General features: G+C 43.0%; 1 protein-coding gene across 1 annotated transcript in view; it reads right to left on the minus strand.

Moving 5' to 3' along the window:
* The window catches only part of ksr2 (kinase suppressor of ras 2), a 73468-nt gene that overhangs the window by 13723 nt on the left and 40989 nt on the right, over positions 1 to 18756 (minus strand). The window contains exons 7-15 of the mRNA XM_060053493.1: positions 16207 to 16382; positions 4403 to 4472; positions 3763 to 3846; positions 3292 to 3377; positions 2876 to 2896; positions 2450 to 2556; positions 1097 to 1265; positions 769 to 810; positions 18 to 87 (exon numbers count right to left, since the gene is read on the minus strand). Coding sequence (XP_059909476.1) covers positions 18 to 87; positions 769 to 810; positions 1097 to 1265; positions 2450 to 2556; positions 2876 to 2896; positions 3292 to 3377; positions 3763 to 3846; positions 4403 to 4472; positions 16207 to 16382 — 825 coding nt within the window. The remainder of the gene's footprint in view (positions 1 to 17; positions 88 to 768; positions 811 to 1096; positions 1266 to 2449; positions 2557 to 2875; positions 2897 to 3291; positions 3378 to 3762; positions 3847 to 4402; positions 4473 to 16206; positions 16383 to 18756) is intronic.

The raw sequence follows: 18756 nt of genomic DNA on the forward strand, positions 1-18756 counted from the left end.
TTCATGTGTCTGCTCACCCGTGCTCAGACAGGACCGGATGGAGGATGACCTGCGGGGCTCTGCTGGGCGGGGCCTCAAGGGCCACGTCTGAGGAGGGCCCGGTCCAACACAGTCAGAATGATAAGTTGGCGCAGCACACACACACACACACACGGTCGCACGCACCCATACAAACGCAAGCACACACTCACAAAGCTATTTCACATAAGCCATTCAGTCCTTTATTTGCAGCCCGCTTGCTATACGTACTTGAAGGGTTCTTAAGGACATCATGATATATAATATGATGTATGATATTATATAATACACAGAGTAGCCTGGGGCTACCAGGCGAAACTAAGCAACGAGGCATTAAGTGTGTGATAGTAAAACGAGTGGTGAAAGAAACCAGTTGGAAGCTGTAGCCAAACAAGAGTACACTGTGGATTTGTGCTTGATTAGGAAATATCTCCTCCTCTCTCTCTCTCTCTCTCTCTCTGTACCACCCTCTATCTCCCTCGGGACGAGTGTGTGTGTGTGTGTGTGTGTGTGTGTGTGTGTGTGTGTGTGTGTGTGTGTGTTTGTCGGTGTGCGTGTGTTTGTGTCTGTGTTTCTGTGTGTGCCCGATTATGTGTGTGTGTGTGTTTAGGTTGGCTGGAGGTTAGAGGGCAGAGGGCAGGCAAAGGTCAGGAGAGGTCAAATGTAACAACAGTTATACTCATCATTTTCACCATGGCACGGCCCCAGGGTATTATGGGTAAGGGTAATAGCCAATTACGATGCACTTACCTGGAAAGATGAACTGCTGCTTGTATTTAAAATAACTGGAGGCTGCAGGAAAGACAGAAAGACGAAAGTTTAATTTGATTTTTTTAACAAAATAAAAATAAAAATTGTAATAAAAATATAATTTTAAACATAACCATTTCTCAAAAACACGCCATTCCTTTAAAAAAATGAATATGAATTGTAAATGTATGTTTTATTGAGTTCCATAATAAACTACATATTTGTTGGATTCAAAACTTTATTTGTTAAAATAAAACAGAAGGAATGAAAACATGCCCACGGTTTGGATTGAAGACGATGCTGGGCAGGGTGCCCACACAGATCCTACCTGTCAGGTTGAACTGTTTCTGTTGCCGTGCCGACTGAGGAGAGGGGTGCAGGGGAGAAGGGGGTGTGGCACTACTGGGTAGGGGCGGGGCCGGGGAGGAAGGTGTGGACGAGGTGGTGGAGGAGGGATTGCTGCTGGAATCTGGTTGATAAGGTACTGGAATGTGGTCCTGTTGAGAGATGGAACCAGAAGTATGCTGATGAGAGATGTATAGCTGGCATGTGCCTCAACACGTTTGTAAACAACCGCCAATCAAGTACATTTTTGGTAGGGATGAACTGATACCACTTTTTCACTTCCGATACCGATACCGCAGTTTTAGGTTTCTGCCGATACTGATATCGGTCCGATACTTTGTTTTACTCTCGAACAAATAATTACAATGCTAAAATATATGGAAGCACTTTTGCTCATGATGGCCTATTTGCCACCTATGAACAACAGCGTTTTGATGCTGGCGAAAGCGTCGAAACGCAAGTTTCACAAAATACTAATGGATTCCCTAATAAGAGTGCTACTGCTTTTGCTGACATTCACGGCGAGTGTGTGCTCATGCTAAATGAGCACACAACATCGACATTTGTTGCTATCCTTTTAGTGATATATATATACACATATTTTTACATTTAATATTTTTCTTTATTGCCATTATTTGATTGTTATACTATCCTGTACTTTCCTGTCTGGGATTATTTGGTACAATCTTATCTTAACGTAGAATGATGAAACACTATATTAAGAGATGTAGAACAGAACCAAACCCATGTGCCGTTCTTCGGGGATATACTTGATGTGATATGGGCCAGTTTTACAATGTTATTAGTAGTCAATCTTGATCATAAAAATCATTCTTGATACACACTATGCTAATTAACAGTAGTGTCCCGATAGGATTCATAGGTTTCCATGGCAGGTGATGAGATGTTCATGAGAAATGTTATGTCATAAAGTATTATGGAACATAGGAGAAAAAGAGGCCTGCATTGTATGGATATGGATATTAACGTTCAATAAACAAACTTTCAAAGACACGTACACACAGACTCAAACAACCATTGACAGGTGCCATTGTGACACAGACTCACAGTCCAACAGAAAGATCTCCTACATACGTCCTTGTTCATTATGAACGCAGGTGTGCATGTATGAAGAAAAACGGACAGACTGACAGAAGCTAAAGAAAGAAGGTCACTGTTTTCTGTAGTTTGCTGTCTTTTGGATGGGAAAACAACCAGCAACCACAACCAGGAAGGAACATGAAAAGGTCTTATGAAATGGAAATGGGAACGGCATTGCGTGAAGACTGGGCGTCGTCTGGCGATGACCTCATGATCTCCAGCCCCTCAGCCTCACCTTGTTGATCTTGTTGGTTTTGGGCAGGGTCTGACTGATGTGCAGGTCCGTGTACCTGAGCGGGTTGTTGATGTCACATGGCACCGATTCTGTCCGTACCAGTCGAGCTGCGGGAAGAAGGGAGAAGGAAGATGGTCATCAGAATAACAAAACCAGGAAACAGAAAAAAAATAATACATGTAACTACCGGTAAACTAAAACGAGGTATAAACAATGGAGCTTCATTGGCGACTTAATTTGACAGCAGTCGACTGCACCCGATTAAATTCTTCATCACCCCAGTCATCGCAGCCTAGTTTGATGAATTGAACATACTGTTCCTGCTTGCACGACACCCATTTTTTACGAGGAAAAACACACGTCATTAAGAGACAATCGCTCTTCCTTTATGAGTGAAATCTTTAATTAGAGAGCTGTTTCTATTACCTTGAGATGTCCCTTGGTGATCTAAATTTTCCGGAAAATTAAAGCAGGACGAGAAAGAAAAGGAGAGAATTAATTTCAAATCTGATCAACTGATGATTTTCCTGCTAGCACTGTCAGTCACATTTAGAACAATACCTAATTGACTGGATTCATTTGATTGATTATAACTTTTTACAGCTTCGTTAAAAAGTGGTTCAGTATAATTGGTCAATTATTCTCTCAAACCAAGCCAAACCACATCGAGGTTGCCAAACTACAGTTGTCGCTGATTCCTGCAGAGCCGCCATGCATTTAGATGTTTCATCCCCCTCTAAATTGTTTCCATCAAAAATACAACCATTTTGGATTAAACTGGCCATTTAATGTGGAACTAGATAGTGTGGAACACAAGAACGCATCGTTACCTTGACCATTACCTTTGAGCGAGTCAGGGCCGCCCCTCTGAATGATCAGCAGATGACAAGGTGGGGCTTCTTTGGTGCATTTGTTGTGGCACTTCAACCTGGACATATTATGATGTTGTGCTGACACGTTAATTACTCTACCAAACAAACAGCCAAATGGAATAGAACCAATATCCTGCATCCAACAAAGCTTTGAATTTGTCAAGCATATGGAATGGATCCAACATTCCATTGGCCTGACAAATTCAATGCTTTTGTTTCCTATCAGAGGATCTTTTAAACAAACTGACTTTATTTTGTATTTATTTTGGACTGATTATTATTATTATTAATGACTCGCTTATTTGTTGAAATCATATATTACGACACTCGTTAAGTGTGGAATTTCAGACAATGTAAGGCACAAACAAAAAACATTAACAACACGGACAAAGTGGATTATTATAGGGTAGCTATTGAATGTAAAGAAGCTTTAAAACGTACTTGCAGTTTTTACATTTGAGTCCAAACAGCATTCCCTTCCCACAAACGATACATGTCTGTGACATCCAGTACTTGGTGGAAAACCTGTGGCCAAGGACAACAGAACTGCACCATTAGGTTGTAAACATTGCCTTCGGCAAAAGGTAATCGTCATTGACATCATGTTTGTGACATTTCAGAAAGACATTTAACAATTCATAAAGTATGTTGTGCATAACTGAAGCATTGGAACAACTGTTGACCGAGGTGACCAATATGGTTAGACAGAGGTCAGAAAATGTTATCAGGTCCCTCTTCTGATCACAATGGTGCTGACACAGACACACTGATTCGATTCTGCCCCTGTGTGTGTTATTTGCAGTAGCATACGTTATGGTGTTTACGGTCATGCACTGCACCAAACAGCGTTAGCCATGAATCTATAATCAAAGCACAGAAATGCACTGCATTTGAAGTACACAAAGAGAAAGAAAAATGTAGCCCAACTTCAGTAAAACAAGCCTCAACATGATATTGTGAGCATCAGTCGTTCATTTGAAATAACGGTAAGGCGTTCCATCGTAGAATTAGTCTCTAAACGGAAAGTTGACAATCTGGATGGCTGTGCTGTTGGGATGACGTCATGTTTAACATCACCCACCTGTGTTTTATTGAGTTTCCAAAGTCTCTCCTGGGAATCTGCGGAGACCAGCGAGGCACTGAGAGCGTGTCTGGGGAGAGAGAGGACCCCAGGGTTGAGAGACATGCTCATGATGAATGAATGAGTACCCTTGGTTGGTTACTTCCTGCACACATTTTGCCTGGACAGTAATACGTACCTTACACAACAACAAAACAAGTTGTCAGACAAGGTTTCTCTTGCGCTAACGACAGACATTTGGGCGTCTAGAGCTAGACTTACCTTAACTGTTCTTTATAGCATACCAGGAGATAAGCAGCCCAGTCACACTTTGATTACATGTTGATAGATTAATCTTGAAAGTGGAACTATTTTGTTTAAGGCACTGCTGTGACTTTATTTTGCCATATGCCACTGAAGCATTCCTATGTTGAAATTGTGTTTAAATGACTATATATTTGATATGATGAAGTTCTTTGTTTATTCTTCCAGATGCTGCTGCAGCCAACCAAGCTATCCAGGTTGTTAACGTTTAGAATAATACATAGAAAATTGAAATACCAAAGGATGATGTTTTATTTATTTTGTTGATGAAACTGTAAATAACACCACAAAACTACCGTACGAAACCATTCCATTTCTGAACGTGGTGGATGGGTGATTGGATGGAGGGGTCAATGAATACATGGGTGAGTAGGTGACTGGGTCGGCGACTCGGGGGGTGAATGTATGGATCGGTTAATGGATGGCTTGCTGAAGGGATGGTCGGTTGGAGGGATGGGAAATAAAGACAAAAATAACTTCCAAACACATAGGGCTGCCCGTGTTCCAATACATTGCATCAATTAGAAACTGTCTTCTTTAAATAAAATGCACGCCTAATGGTTACATACTGCAACGACAACAACAACAGACATGGATGCTGTGCTATAAAAGGCTTCTGCAACCATCCCATGCTACTCCCTTCTAATACTCACTACCTAGCAAATGTCAAGCTCTCCTGGCCTCACTAACTAATCAATTCAGAGGAGCTCACAGCTTTGATTCAAACAGCTGGTGGAACGACAAATTAGTTCTGCAGGTATTCCAGTGTTTGTGACTCTGTGTGTGTGTGTGTGTGAGTGTTGGTTTGTGTTTTTTTGTGTTGAGGAGGAGGAGAAGGAGAAGGGCTGTGGGCACACCATTGTAAAGGGAGTCACACTTCAAAGGGTTTTTGCGTCCACTCGCTCCATTAGAGCGGGCAGCCGACACATTACGCAGCCGTTGCCTCGTCAGTCGGGCTGATAGCGTTCTGCCTACACAGCCCTGCCTATGGGGGCGGCCGGAGGCTATTGTGGACATAGATTGGCATGATTGGGATGTTGAACACAGCCATGGTGAAGCGCTGGGCGATTTAGCCAAACCCTAATGAGCCGACCGAAGAGAGCAGCCAGAAGGGGAGGGATTGGCTGGAATAATTAGCCTTCGCTGCTAGATTGTTGCCTCCTTTCATGACAAAATGGTTGTGGAATACTTTATTTATTTTTTATGTCGGTTTCGGTTTAAATTGCAACATCGAAATGAATATGTACAAGACATATTCTGTTCTGCTTGTGAGCGTTTAGTTCGCATTTGTCAACAATAGGGACTACAAGACATTACAAACCACATAGCTATAATAATAAACACACATATATAGTCCACAGACAGAACCTGATTCACAGAGATAGTTTCAAGAGAGACTGTCTCCATCCCTGTCCAATGCATTTCATCTTCTGAATTGCTTTTTTGACTTCAGGCTTGTAACAAGAGAAAAAGCTCTGCGAGCGCTTTTTGGGGGGATTAAAGAGAGATTTAAGAGAAATGGTTGGCAAAGGTTACTGACACCTGAGCTCTGTAATAACAACATCTCTGTATGCTGCGAGTATTTATTGATAAGCAACATCTTAATTTCACCAGGAAAAAATGGCACATGTGCTGGCGATGTGTCATGTGCCTGCATGAAGTTACTTGATTCCATAACTAAACAATGAGGTTTTGGAGGGATTAGTTTCCACATTTGACATTACAAGAAAATCCCCTCCATCACCACCACGTTCTTTACCATCACCACATCCAATACTACCACCTCCACCTCCACCTCCACCTCCACCACCACCACCACCACCACCTCCAATACCCCCACCTCCACCCCCACATATTCCTCCATCACTGCCTCCTCCATCAACACCACCATCTCCACTACCTCCACCAACACCACCCAGCCTCTCTCTTCTTCCATCCTCCCTCCAGGGGCCAAGTGTATGCTCGCTGGAGCCCAATGCATCGCTCAATTACAGCCAATCAGCACGATAACCCAATAGGAAGGGGGAAGTGACATCATCTGCTTCTTGTCAGCCTCAGAGGCAACAGGCAGCTGATTGGTACTGTCAACGCAGATGCCAGGAATGTGAGTTATCCATTGGGCCGCGGGCGTTTTACTGAGGCTGTGTAACCTGTGTGTTTGAATGGGGCTTTAAAATTACAAATTAATTATTCATGTAATTTGTTGTGCAGGTATACCAGTGTTAGTGTGTGTGTGTGTGTGTGTGTGTGTTTGTGTGTGTGTGTGTGTGTGTGTGTGTGTGCGTGTGTGCGCGTTTGTGTGTGTGTGTGTGTGTGAAAGGAGGAGAAAGGAAGGGTAGAACACGTTTTGTAAGGAGATATATCTCAGAAGGATTGTTTTGGCGTGAACAGCAACCATTCAGATTTGTAATTGCCGTTCACAAAGCTACACAGCTTCAACATCAGACATGACTCTCTAGCCTGCACATTTAGGGTTATAGAAAACACTATGGTTGGTTGATTGGTTAGTCGGTATGTTCTTGTCGACCAATTAGGCATTGGTTGAACAGTGATTGGTGTTAATTTCATAGGGAGAAAAATGTATTCTTAATCCCTGATTCAGGGATTGGATCTTTGTGCAGACCGTGCAGTAAGAAGATAATGAATAAAAATAACTTTGAACTCGCCCAACCTAATGAAGCCAGTTCTAACTTACTGAACAGTTACTCTGCTCCAAACGAATTGACACCAAGTTAAAGAAGTCGTTGGTGTGCCAGCAATTTGTTCAAAAAGACGAAAAGAAGTATAGGCATATTCTCTTAAACATCAGGCATTTTTTGTTGTCTGCTATGCTCTGTCAACATGGTGTTCTAGCTTGAAAGGCTTTGAGTGTTAGCAAATCAGAATTGGCACCTTGGCACACATCACAGCCCCATCTATTCAAATTTCTAACCCATTATATTAAACATAGAACAAAACCTCAAGCCTCCCCCCACCACGGCGCTCCGTGGCTGCTCTGGTGGGCGACCCGTTTTACATTGAAGCTCTGCCGTAACCGAGTCAGACTTAGACCAAAAGTAAATCTGAAAGCCACTGACTTCCTCCACACGGAACTGACATGATATTTAACTCCCAGGTAGAGCACAGGGCTCACAGTGCACTCTGGCCCATTTAGATGACATACTGAATTTCCCCCCATTGACTAAGCAATTGGTTGAGGAAAAGGTTGAATTTCAATTTACTTGTGTGGGTATCTGTGTGTCTGATGTGCAAGGGTGTGTGTGTGTATGTGTGTGTGTGCATGTGTGTGTATACATGGGTGTGTGTGTTTGTGTGTGAGGGTGTATGTCTGCGTTATTTCATCTACGTGTTTGTGTTAATGCATGTGTTTGTCTGTGTTTGTGTGTGTGTGCATGTTTGTTTGTGTGCATGTTTTAGTGCATGCGTGTTTGTGTGTGTGTTTGTGTGCATGTTTTAGTGCATGCGTGTTTGTGTGTGTGCATGTTTTAGTGCATGTGTGTTTGTGTGTGTGCGCGTGTGTGTGTGTGCGTGTGTGTGTGTGTGCGTGTGTGTGTGTGTGTGTGCATGTTTTACTGCATGCCTGTTTGTGTGTGGTTGTGTGTGTGTGTGTGTGTGTGTGTGTGTGTGTGTGTGTGTGTGTGTGTGTGTTTGTGTGTGTGTGTGAGACGGATGAATCTTTGAAGTCATTGTAACCTCGGCGCCAGAAAGCGGTGCCCCCCCCTCAGTCTTCTCTGATTGGACGTAATTAACAAGGAGCCATCCCACCCTCTGTAGACTGCCTGCGTGGGTGTGTGTGTGTGTGTGTGTGTGTGTGTGTGTGTGTGTGTGTGTGTGTGTGTGTGCCTGTATGTATGTGTGTGTCCAAGTGTGTCCAAGTGTGTATGTCTTTGTTTGTTTGTGTGTCTGTGTTTGCCTGTCTGACGTTATGGTTTATTCGTTTATTCGTATTAAGTATCGTATTTATTCGTATTCGTTTATTCGTATTAAGTACAGAACTGCAATGGCTGTGCAATGAGATGCCTGTACGTCAATTTCATAAATGCATACACATGTAAATACATGCCATAACCAACCTACATCCATGCTCCTCGTCGAAATGAGAGATTCTACATGTGTCTATGGAACGACGTCTTCTGCCATCGACAATTACTCTGCTCACGACAACAGACCAAAACGTATGCTTGGGTTTAGGTAGGCCGAAGTGTGAGCACTGATATAAGGTCAAAGTAAACAGTGGGTTGCAAGAGTGAGAAGTTCTCCGAACAAGACAACCCTGTTGCTGGTACAGTTTCTATGACAATGGCTGAACGCTGAGGAACCTTTTTTTGCCTCGTATTTGATAAGACACAAACAGATACAAATGTCCCCACACACACACAAACACATACATCGATACTCCCCACAAACACACACGCACCACAAACACACACACACACACACACACACACACACACACACACACACACACACACACACACACACACACACACACACACACACACACACACACACACACACACACACACACACCACAAAAAGCACACTGCACACATCCCCCATTTCATTCCAATCAAAATCATAGTTTGCTGTTGTTTTCACCATTCATTCCGCCATCTTTATGGAAAACGGCCAAGAAACATAAAAACGGACCCTGCTCCAAAGACGGTAAAAACACAACCCGTGTAGACACATTTGATTATAGTTTTTTGTTGTTTGTATTGCATCCCTAATATAGCCTACAGTGGCGCATTTTGTGATGTGAATGCAATCCGCAACCAGTGGCGCATTGCATTCACATCACAAAAAAGATACATAATTACGAGATCTTTATGTCATAATTACTAGCTAAATGTAGTAACCTAGAGAACCTACGGTGGCGCTGAGTATGGTGGCGCTGAGCATTCACCAAATAAAAAAAAGTTTCACAGCTAATGTAGCCGTTAGCACACTCAGGATCTCGTAATTACGAGATACGGATCTCGTAATTACGAGATAAAGATCTCGTAATTACGAGATAAGATATCATATTTACGACATAAGGATCTCGTTTACGAGAAAAGGATCACGCCTCTCATTCATCAATAACGTTGCTGGCTAGCTGCAGGCCGGCAAAGATGACGCTATCCGACGCTATCGTATTTAATCTCCTGCTCGGGTTGAGGCATTGGGAAATATGGATGTTCCTTAAAAGTGAGGAGGGCATTAATATAAGTAGGCCTATGTCAACATTGCGCAGACATCTGAAGTCATTGGCTGACGCTATCCGACGCTATCGTATTTTATTTCCTGCTCGGGTTGAGGCATTGGGAAATATTGATGTTCCTTAAAAGTGAGGAGGGCATTAATATAAGTATGTCAACATTGTGCAGACATTGGGACTGCTCAGGAGAAAAGCCCAGTCGGACCTGCTACAAGTGGCTCTCTTCCTGCAGGAGCAGTTGAACCAGTACGGGATGCTTCACGGATACAAATTGATGCATCTGAAATGCATCCAAGCAGGCTTGGTAGTAGTCACTCATACCAATACCATCAATCTTTAAAGATATTTAAACTTTGACGCGACATTCGCGTGATGACAGCCAATCGGCGTTCAACAGCCTGGCCACTGAGTGACATGTGTAACGCAACAGCCAATCAGCGTTCAACCGGCCAACTCAGTGCAGTGCAGTCCGGGCCCCGGGGTGAACTGCAGTATGGAGGAGAAAGTGATTGTTGCCGTTTGCGACTCCCGGAGCTCTTTATATCATATTATACAACGGGGGGCCTAAATCCAGCGATCTGATTGGTTCCTAACTATGACGCCCGATCATTTTGTGAAAGTTTGCATATCACTCCGCGCCTGGAAGTAGAAACAGTTACAAAGTAAAACATATGTTGGATGATGGAGAAGGTGTAAATGTTGTTACTCCGGGAGTGAGCAAGGCGATGGAGAGACTAACGAAAGCTTAGGCACACGGCGAGTGAACTGCTCCATAGGATAAATTGCCGGCGAACCGCTCTATCGGAGCCTTCTCTCGGAGGGACGCTAAAGTGTGTTGCATAGCGACCGTCGTGCATTTTGAAGGCAGCCAGGAGGGACTACTTTTTTGTATTCTTTATTAAAACGGCTACTTTGACTTTCTTGGTTTCTTTTTAAATGTAGTGTGTCTATGACTTTCGTTTTGCCATAATAGTAACCGTTGTATAAAAGCAATAGATCAATTCAGTCAGTGGTATGTGCTCATTATACCACTGTGAAGGGGGTCGCCGGCCCTCCGCTGCGCGTCGGGGCCGGACAATGCCCCTTAACAGTGGTATAATGAGCACATACCACAGCCTGTCGTGATCTATTGCTTAATTATACAACGGGGGGCCTAAATCCAGCGATCTGATTGGTTCCTAACTGTTGTATAATGAGCGTATACATAACTGCTATGACGCCCAATCATTTTGTGAAAGTATCACTCCGCGCCTTGAAGTGGAAACCGTTACAACCGTTCTCTCGGAGGGACGCTAAAGTGTGTTGCATAGCGACCGTCGTGCATTTTGAAGGCAGCCAGGAGGGACTACTTTTTTGTATTCTTTAATAAAACAGCTACTTTGACTTTCTTTTTTTTTTTTTTAAATGTAGTGTGTCTATGACTTTCGTTTTGCCATAATAGTAACCGTTGTATAAAAGCAATAGATCACTTCAGTCAGCGGTATGTGCTCATTATATCACTGTGAAGGTTTTTTTTTTAAATAATTTAACAACTGACAGGGTTTGCCTTTACTATGAACATAGTATTTTTAATTTGAATACATTAATTATGTGACATACTGTCACAGCCAATATTAAAACAAAATCGAATGTGGGCAGTGGGACAAAAATTATATTTCCCCACAAAAACAATATTTTATTAATTTGTATCAAAACAATTTAGCTCATTAATTGGAAAAGAGCTTGAGGTAAGACGTTTTCTGAACAATAATGCATGGTATAAAGTTAAACACATAATGCACTGCTGTATTCAACTTTTAAGAGCTGCAATGTGAGGTGCCAGCCACATGCCCTTTAAACCACCACGACAACAACATTTCCACTTCTGGGTTCCACTGAACAATGAACGCGTCAATATTCGAGGGGCTTTGGCACATCAAATGATGGAACAAGATCCCGTACTGGTTCAACTGCTCCTGCAGGAAGAGAGCCACTTGTAGCAGCTCCGACTGGGCTTTTCTCCTGAACAGTCCCAATGACTTCAGATGTCTGCGCAATGTTGACATACTTATAGGCTATTAATGCCCTCCTCACTTTTAAGGAACATCCATATTTCCCAATGCCTCAACCCGAGCAGGAAATAAAGCACGATAGCGTCGGATAGCGTCATCTTTGCCGGCCAATGACTTCAGATGTCTGCGCAATGTTGACATACTTATATTAATGCCCTCCTCACTTTTAAGGAACATCAATATTACCCAATGCCTCAACCCGAGCAGGAGATTAAATACGATAGCGTCAGATAGCGTCATCTTTGCCGGCCTGCAGCTAGACAGCAACGTTATTGATGAATGAGAGGCGTGATCCTTTTCTCGTAAACGAGATCCTTATGTCGTAAATATGATATTTTATCTCGTAATTACGAGATCCTTATCTCATAATTACGAGACCCGTATCTCGTAATTACGAGATCCGTATCTCGTAATTACGAGATCCTTATCTCGTAATTACGAGATTCTGAGTGTGCTAACGGCTACATTAGCTGTGAAACTTTTTTTTATTTGGTGAATGCTCAGCGCCACCGTATATTTGTACTGAAATACGATTTTGTAACGACAATCATAGCAATTATAAAGGGAGTCGAATGCATTGACTTTTCAGTCGCCCGTGCCTTCCTGAAACACCCACCACAAGCAGCATGTCTTCAGTGCCCACACACAGAAACAGACATGTACACAGAAACACATGGACACTTAATTACAAATTACATTTATATCAAAGACATGTGTGATGGAAAATCTACAAGTTACGTTTTTCTTTATGAATTTAGGTTTTGCATACTATTCCGTGCATGGTCTTGCCACCCTGTTATTCTGCCAGGTCGTCTAAAATGTAAATCTAAGTGTTTAGTGTGATGTAATCTGGTTTCACATTCCGTTCCGTGTATTGTCTTGCCATCTTGCTATACTGCAGGGTGTTCTAAAATGTAAATCTTTGTGTTTCGTGTGATGTAATCTGGTTTCACATTCCGTTCCTGTGTTGTCTGTAGTTTGGTTTGGGCACCTTTTCCTTGACCCCCCTGGGGAGCGCAGAGAAGCAAAGGGTGATAAGGAAAAGGCGCACCCACATTTTATGACCTCTTAAGGAACTTCAATCAATGCATTAACATCTGGTTAACAAAGGCTTTTGGTTTATTGGGGGACAGCTGCCCTCAAGGATCCGATCTAAGTGTATAAGAACTCCCGACTTTAGCAACTCAGTGGACTTCTCCTTGCGAAACCATTAGAGAATAAAGTGAGACGCAGGGCGAACTCCCATCTGAGGCCTCAGATTATTGTATTGTATCCCTGTTATGTTGTTTGTTGATGCATGTTGTGATGTATCTTTGTTCGTACTTTTATTACAAATATATATGACCAGCAATTGCCTGCAAGTATTGTGTGCTTTTTGCATCTAAATATCTCATCTGTCTTAGACGCAATATCTGATAGAGAAATTGCCACGACACATGAGAATGAGAATTAATAAAACACAACAGCACAAAATAATGTAATGTGTGAGCAAGCAGTCGTTTCAGCACCAAAGTTACGTTTGTTTCTTATTGAAAAGTTTTTTATTTCATACACATTTGCATTCAAGACATTAAATAATAATTTAATCATTAACTTAACTTTAGACGGACATGTCCGCCGTTCTCTCGTAAGCTCATTAGTTGCATGCAAATGTACGAACAAGCATAACAAGAAAGACGCCTCTCCTTTTGCAATCAACAGCTTTTTACATGGAAACATCTTAAATATATCTGGCAGTTTCAATAATCCGACACATTGAAAGTGAAATTCCAAGTGTGTGCCTTTCTACAACAGATAGATATATATGCTACAAGATTTTTTGTTTTCGATTATCTGGCTCGAGCCCAATATCCTACATTGGATGACGTAGTAATAGGATATTCCCGTAGTCAGTGTTCCCTTCATCAAAAACATCGTCCATGGTTTAAGGCTGGGAGGCCAAGGAGGTTTTCATTGAACAGCTTCATCGCTGTAGTTATGGGAGAAATTTACGATAACATTTAAAGGTAATATATAATCATTATCTTGCCTGCATGCTTTGTGCCAAATAGGCGTTGACAAAGAATAGACTAAGCAAAGACCAAATTCCAATGGAAAACCAGCTGGAATAAATCATACCTTTTGATAGCTCTCTGAGATGGATGTTCTCAAGACAGCTAGTTTTAGGTTGATGTTTAACCCCCCATAAAGAAGGAAAGAGCACTTTAATTAAATGTGTTCAGCTACCTATCTCCAGTTCAATTCAATGAGGCATCCAATGTCTAGGCCATAGGCATAGGGTGTTGGTCAGTGCAGGTAGGATAAATTCACACAATTTGGGTCTATAACATGAGGACGGATTCTAGAACAGGTGTTCTTTTGCGAACCAATTCAGGTTTTTTTATTACTTCTTTGCAATTGATAACAAAGTCTTTAACTTTCAAACTTCAAATTCTCTACCTTTTTTGTGTTAAACTGTGTGTTAAAGTGTTTATCTACAAGATAGTAGCCCTAATCAAGTCTGCACAACCATGAAGACACACTAGAGTTTTAAATAACCAAAACAAAGCGGACCACATTACACAGTGCCATAATCACTGTACTGTCTTCCTGTTTGCAGCACTAATAGTTTACAACCACTAAATGGCATAGGATCAAAATACATCTCTGCTTGTGCGTTATGAGCCCAGTAGATCTCTCAGGTTATCAGGGGCCGGTTGGCATACTGTTCCCAGGCTTCGAGTCAAGTATGGTGAAGCATTTGGTGGCGGTGAACACTTTATTCTGTTCAATCAGCTTTTTTTCCAAAGCTTTTGATGAATATATGTAATACCATCAACATAACCTATACCTTTATTTTATATTTATATATTTTTTTACAATATTTTAAGCATGATTTAATTATTAAGTGACCTCTAGAGGAACGGACATGGCAGAAATAGTTTCTAATGTTCATTAGTATGTTTAAATTTGTGAATAATCCCATGAACATAAGGATGTGTTTTCTTTACCTTAAAGTGATCCCTACATAGGGAGTGGGTCCTCTTAACATGGAGCAAACCATATTGCACTATGATTACACTGTAGCCCAGAACGGACCAACGGCTCTAGAGAGGACACATTTTTGACTTACCGTAACCACAACGCGGGAATATTAACAATCATAATCTCTATCCAATTTGTAAGCTATGATGTATTGTTATACAGACTAAATAACTAGATAATATGTATAAATCTATAAAGAAACTCATCACTCGACCCATGGCTTCTCGATGCGTTTGTTGATGATGGCATCAATTGGGAAGGTCCTACTGGCACACTACAGCCTAATTCAGGCCAACTAAAATTCAGCTTCAATCTTACAGACTGCGCCATTGATTTATATTCGTTTATATTCGCCATGTGTTTGAATGGGGCTTTATAAATAAACATACCCAGCCTACATTCCTTCCAATCTCAGCCAAACCCTCAGCCCAATCCCCATGCTCTGAAGTGTTAAACACTAATGACTTTTACTTAAAGGTCTATGGACAACAGAAAAATGCTGAGGGGCAACCATTCTTCACTCCCTTCACTAAGCCAACATTCTGCAGTCATCCCCCTCTTCCTCTCTCTCTCCCTCTCTCTCTCTCTCTCTCTCTCTCTCCCTCTCTCTCTCTATCTCCTACAAACTAATGGCTTCCTGTGTTTTGAGCCAAGTGTCCATAATGAGCCAACTAGGGCTGGAAACGGCATGCAGTGACACGCAACCTGAGGTCGTTGAGGATCGCTCAGGTCGTTTCATTCATCAAACGTTTATGTTCCACCACGTCCGGCAGGGGGATTAGATTTATTTATTTTATTCTACTAAGTCAGAGGCTATCCAGTTTTGAGGCTTGGTACTCACTCTGAAACACACACCAGATGCCCATTAAACCACATATAGATATATTTTCTATGAAAGTGCATTAAATGCTCTATATTTAGCATTAAAAGTAGGCTAACTAAAAATGTGCTTAAATGAGAAAATGCCTTTCGAGATTGAGGCAGGGAGGAGGAGGACTAAGAGTAGGAGCTGGAGGAAGAGGAAGAGAAGGAGGAAGAGGAGGACGAGGAAGAGCAGGAGGACGACGACGACGACGAAGAAGAGTAGGATGAAGAGAAGAAGGAGGGGGAGGAAGAGTAGGAGGAGGAAGTTGTGAGTATTAAAAAAGTGAGGATAAATCAAGTGTGGGTGTGAGTCAGGGGTGTGTCGGCGGGGTTGAGACGGAGACAAGCAGTGGGGTACTCACTACCGGAGGGCGTTTCGGCGGCGTGGACGGGGGGTGTGGAGGGGATGAAGGAGGGGAAGAAGAAGGAGCGCAGGGAGCGGTCGCTGTGCAGGGGCGAGCGCTGGGACGGCAGGTTCTCACAGCTGCCCACGCCGCTGGAGATCTTGAGGTTCAGCGGCTTGGCCTTCTTCTTGGCTCTGAGGCGGGAAGGAGAGAGCGGGAGAAATAATTACACACAGGCGGATTAGAACTGTCAGAACGCCGTGGCTCGCCGTAACTAGATAATTACAGGCTTAATGTCGGGTAAGCTGCTGTGTGAGGTATGAGGGCGAAGTGTGTGTAAGGGTGCAGGCGTGTGCACACATGCGGGTGTGTGTGTGTGTTTTGTAAGATACACGGCGCCTCTGTTAAACGTGTCAAAATGATGTGGTATGACGAAGAGGATTAAAATCATCAAGAAGAGTATGAGGCACAAAAGATAGACAATGGTAATAGAATACAAATCCCCCAATTAGCCATCATCTGCTCTGGTGGTTGCCATGTTGTTCATGGAAGCCTCCTTGGCATAACAGTGACAATGCGGTTAGAGAACTAGCGACCAATAGAAATTGCCCTCTGCGCTTATTTCTAGTGAAACATTCTGCGTTTGAGCGGGTTGGCATTAACTCTCCAACCATAAATATTATTAGACAATTAGGGCCGTGCTAAAACTAATCTCTTTCAGTAATCATGAAGGAGCAATACATGGTGAAGTCCAACCTAATCCAGTTTAACTTTACACTGGACGATGTGCAATGTGGTTGAATGCTGATTTATATGTATTAACGGAGAGTGACAGGAAACAGAAAGTAAGCCACCTGGTGCATGTGCAGCTCCTTCCTTCCTGTTACCCAAACCTGCCGCATCATCGATTCACCTGCATAGTGCAACAGTACGATGATCAAAGCAACACAAAGTCTCATTTTCATGTGTCTGTCCGCCTGCAATTGAAGTCAAAAAGCAAATTTTCCTTTTGACTAGTCTTTATTACTCTTGATGGTGGCCTTGAGGTAGACATCTCATTTTGCAGCCATTCACCGTCCATCATAAAGAAACAAAAGGGAACAAACCATTTCACCAGAATGTGATCATAAACACACTTGTAGGTGCACGCACACAAACACACACACACAAACACACAATATGAAGCCGGACCATATTGCTCCCCAGCCTCGAGAGAGCCAATATGTGGTTGACAGTACTAAATAAATGGAGGCTGCAGAATAGAGAGAGAGTGATCAGAGAGAGAGAGAGGGAGAGAGAGAGAGTGATCAGAGAGAGAGAGAGAGAGAGAGAGAGAGAGAGAGAGAGAGAGAGAGAGAGAGAGAGAGGGAGAGAGAGAGAGAGCGATCAAGAAGATGAGGTAAAATGCATAGGAAAGGAAAAACATATTAAAACATACCATTGAACACAGCTTCATTGTGTGTGTGTGTGTGTGTGTGTGTGTGTGTGTGTGTGTGCGTGCGTGTGTGTGTGTGTGTGTGTGCGTGTGTGTGTTTGTGCGTGCGACCGTGCGTGCGTGCATGATGTGTGACGATGAACTCAAGTAAAAGTAAGTAAAGGCAGACAATTTCAAAACAGACGTGAAGTTTTGTGTGTGAGAGGAAGAGCTCCGGTGTCTGGACTGGGCGGGGATGGCGAGGACAGAGAGCTGAGAGACGGATAAAGCAGCGTTCCCCAGAGCCAGCCAGAGCCGGGCACTTCATCCATCATGAAGAAGGACGTCAATGGAACAGAAAACAAAAAGGAGAAAAGGAAAAGTTACTCCTGATTCAACTTTGTGAAGACAGTCTCTCCCCGAGCATGCAGAGTGGTAATCATTTAGTTTGGGCTGAGTGGGAACTCTGCACTTCCACCTCCTACACCTCCTTAGAGGAGCCTTTGCTCCCCTGTCGTTTTTTATATTTATTTATTTCTGCCATAGTGTGAGTCACGCAATTAGAGCGCTTAGTAAGCCCCGGCTCCAGCAGTAAGGGAGCGTCCCACGGGACCCCCCCCGCCCACAGCAGCACACCTCCTGTCACCTATTCAGATTAGCCCACCGCACGCTGCTCCCGTCTCATTCAGACCATTCATCTCCTGCGTGGAAGCCCTCTTTACCCACCACTTCCGTGATGGAGACAGTTTTTAGACGGAGGAAAGGGGAGGTTGGGGAGGATGGCGAGAGAGGGGAAGTGAGATGAAGCCAGGATCCCCCCACCTTGGAACGGAAAAACATTTGGGTGGGGAGGGAACGGTGGGGAAGGCGGTGGGCGTGGATGGAGTGAAGCTCAGTGGCGTTGCCGCTACGTTGGCAGCACACCGCCACGTTCATTAGCATTCATACGCATTGACATTCATGTCAAGACGCAAAATCAAGGGACACCACTTGATCACCCAGGAGTTAGTCACATTAGCTCAACCTTCAATATTGAGGCTAAGTGGACCTAAACAAATCCAACAAAACAGGCAGATGCTAGCCATGGATCTTGCTTTAGCCATTGATCTGGGGCTATAGATCTGGTGCTAGCCGTAACTCTGTTGTTAGCCATA

The sequence above is a fragment of the Gadus macrocephalus genome, chromosome 6, assembly GCF_031168955.1.
Source record: "Gadus macrocephalus chromosome 6, ASM3116895v1".
Classification (NCBI taxonomy): Eukaryota; Metazoa; Chordata; class Actinopteri; order Gadiformes; family Gadidae; genus Gadus; species Gadus macrocephalus.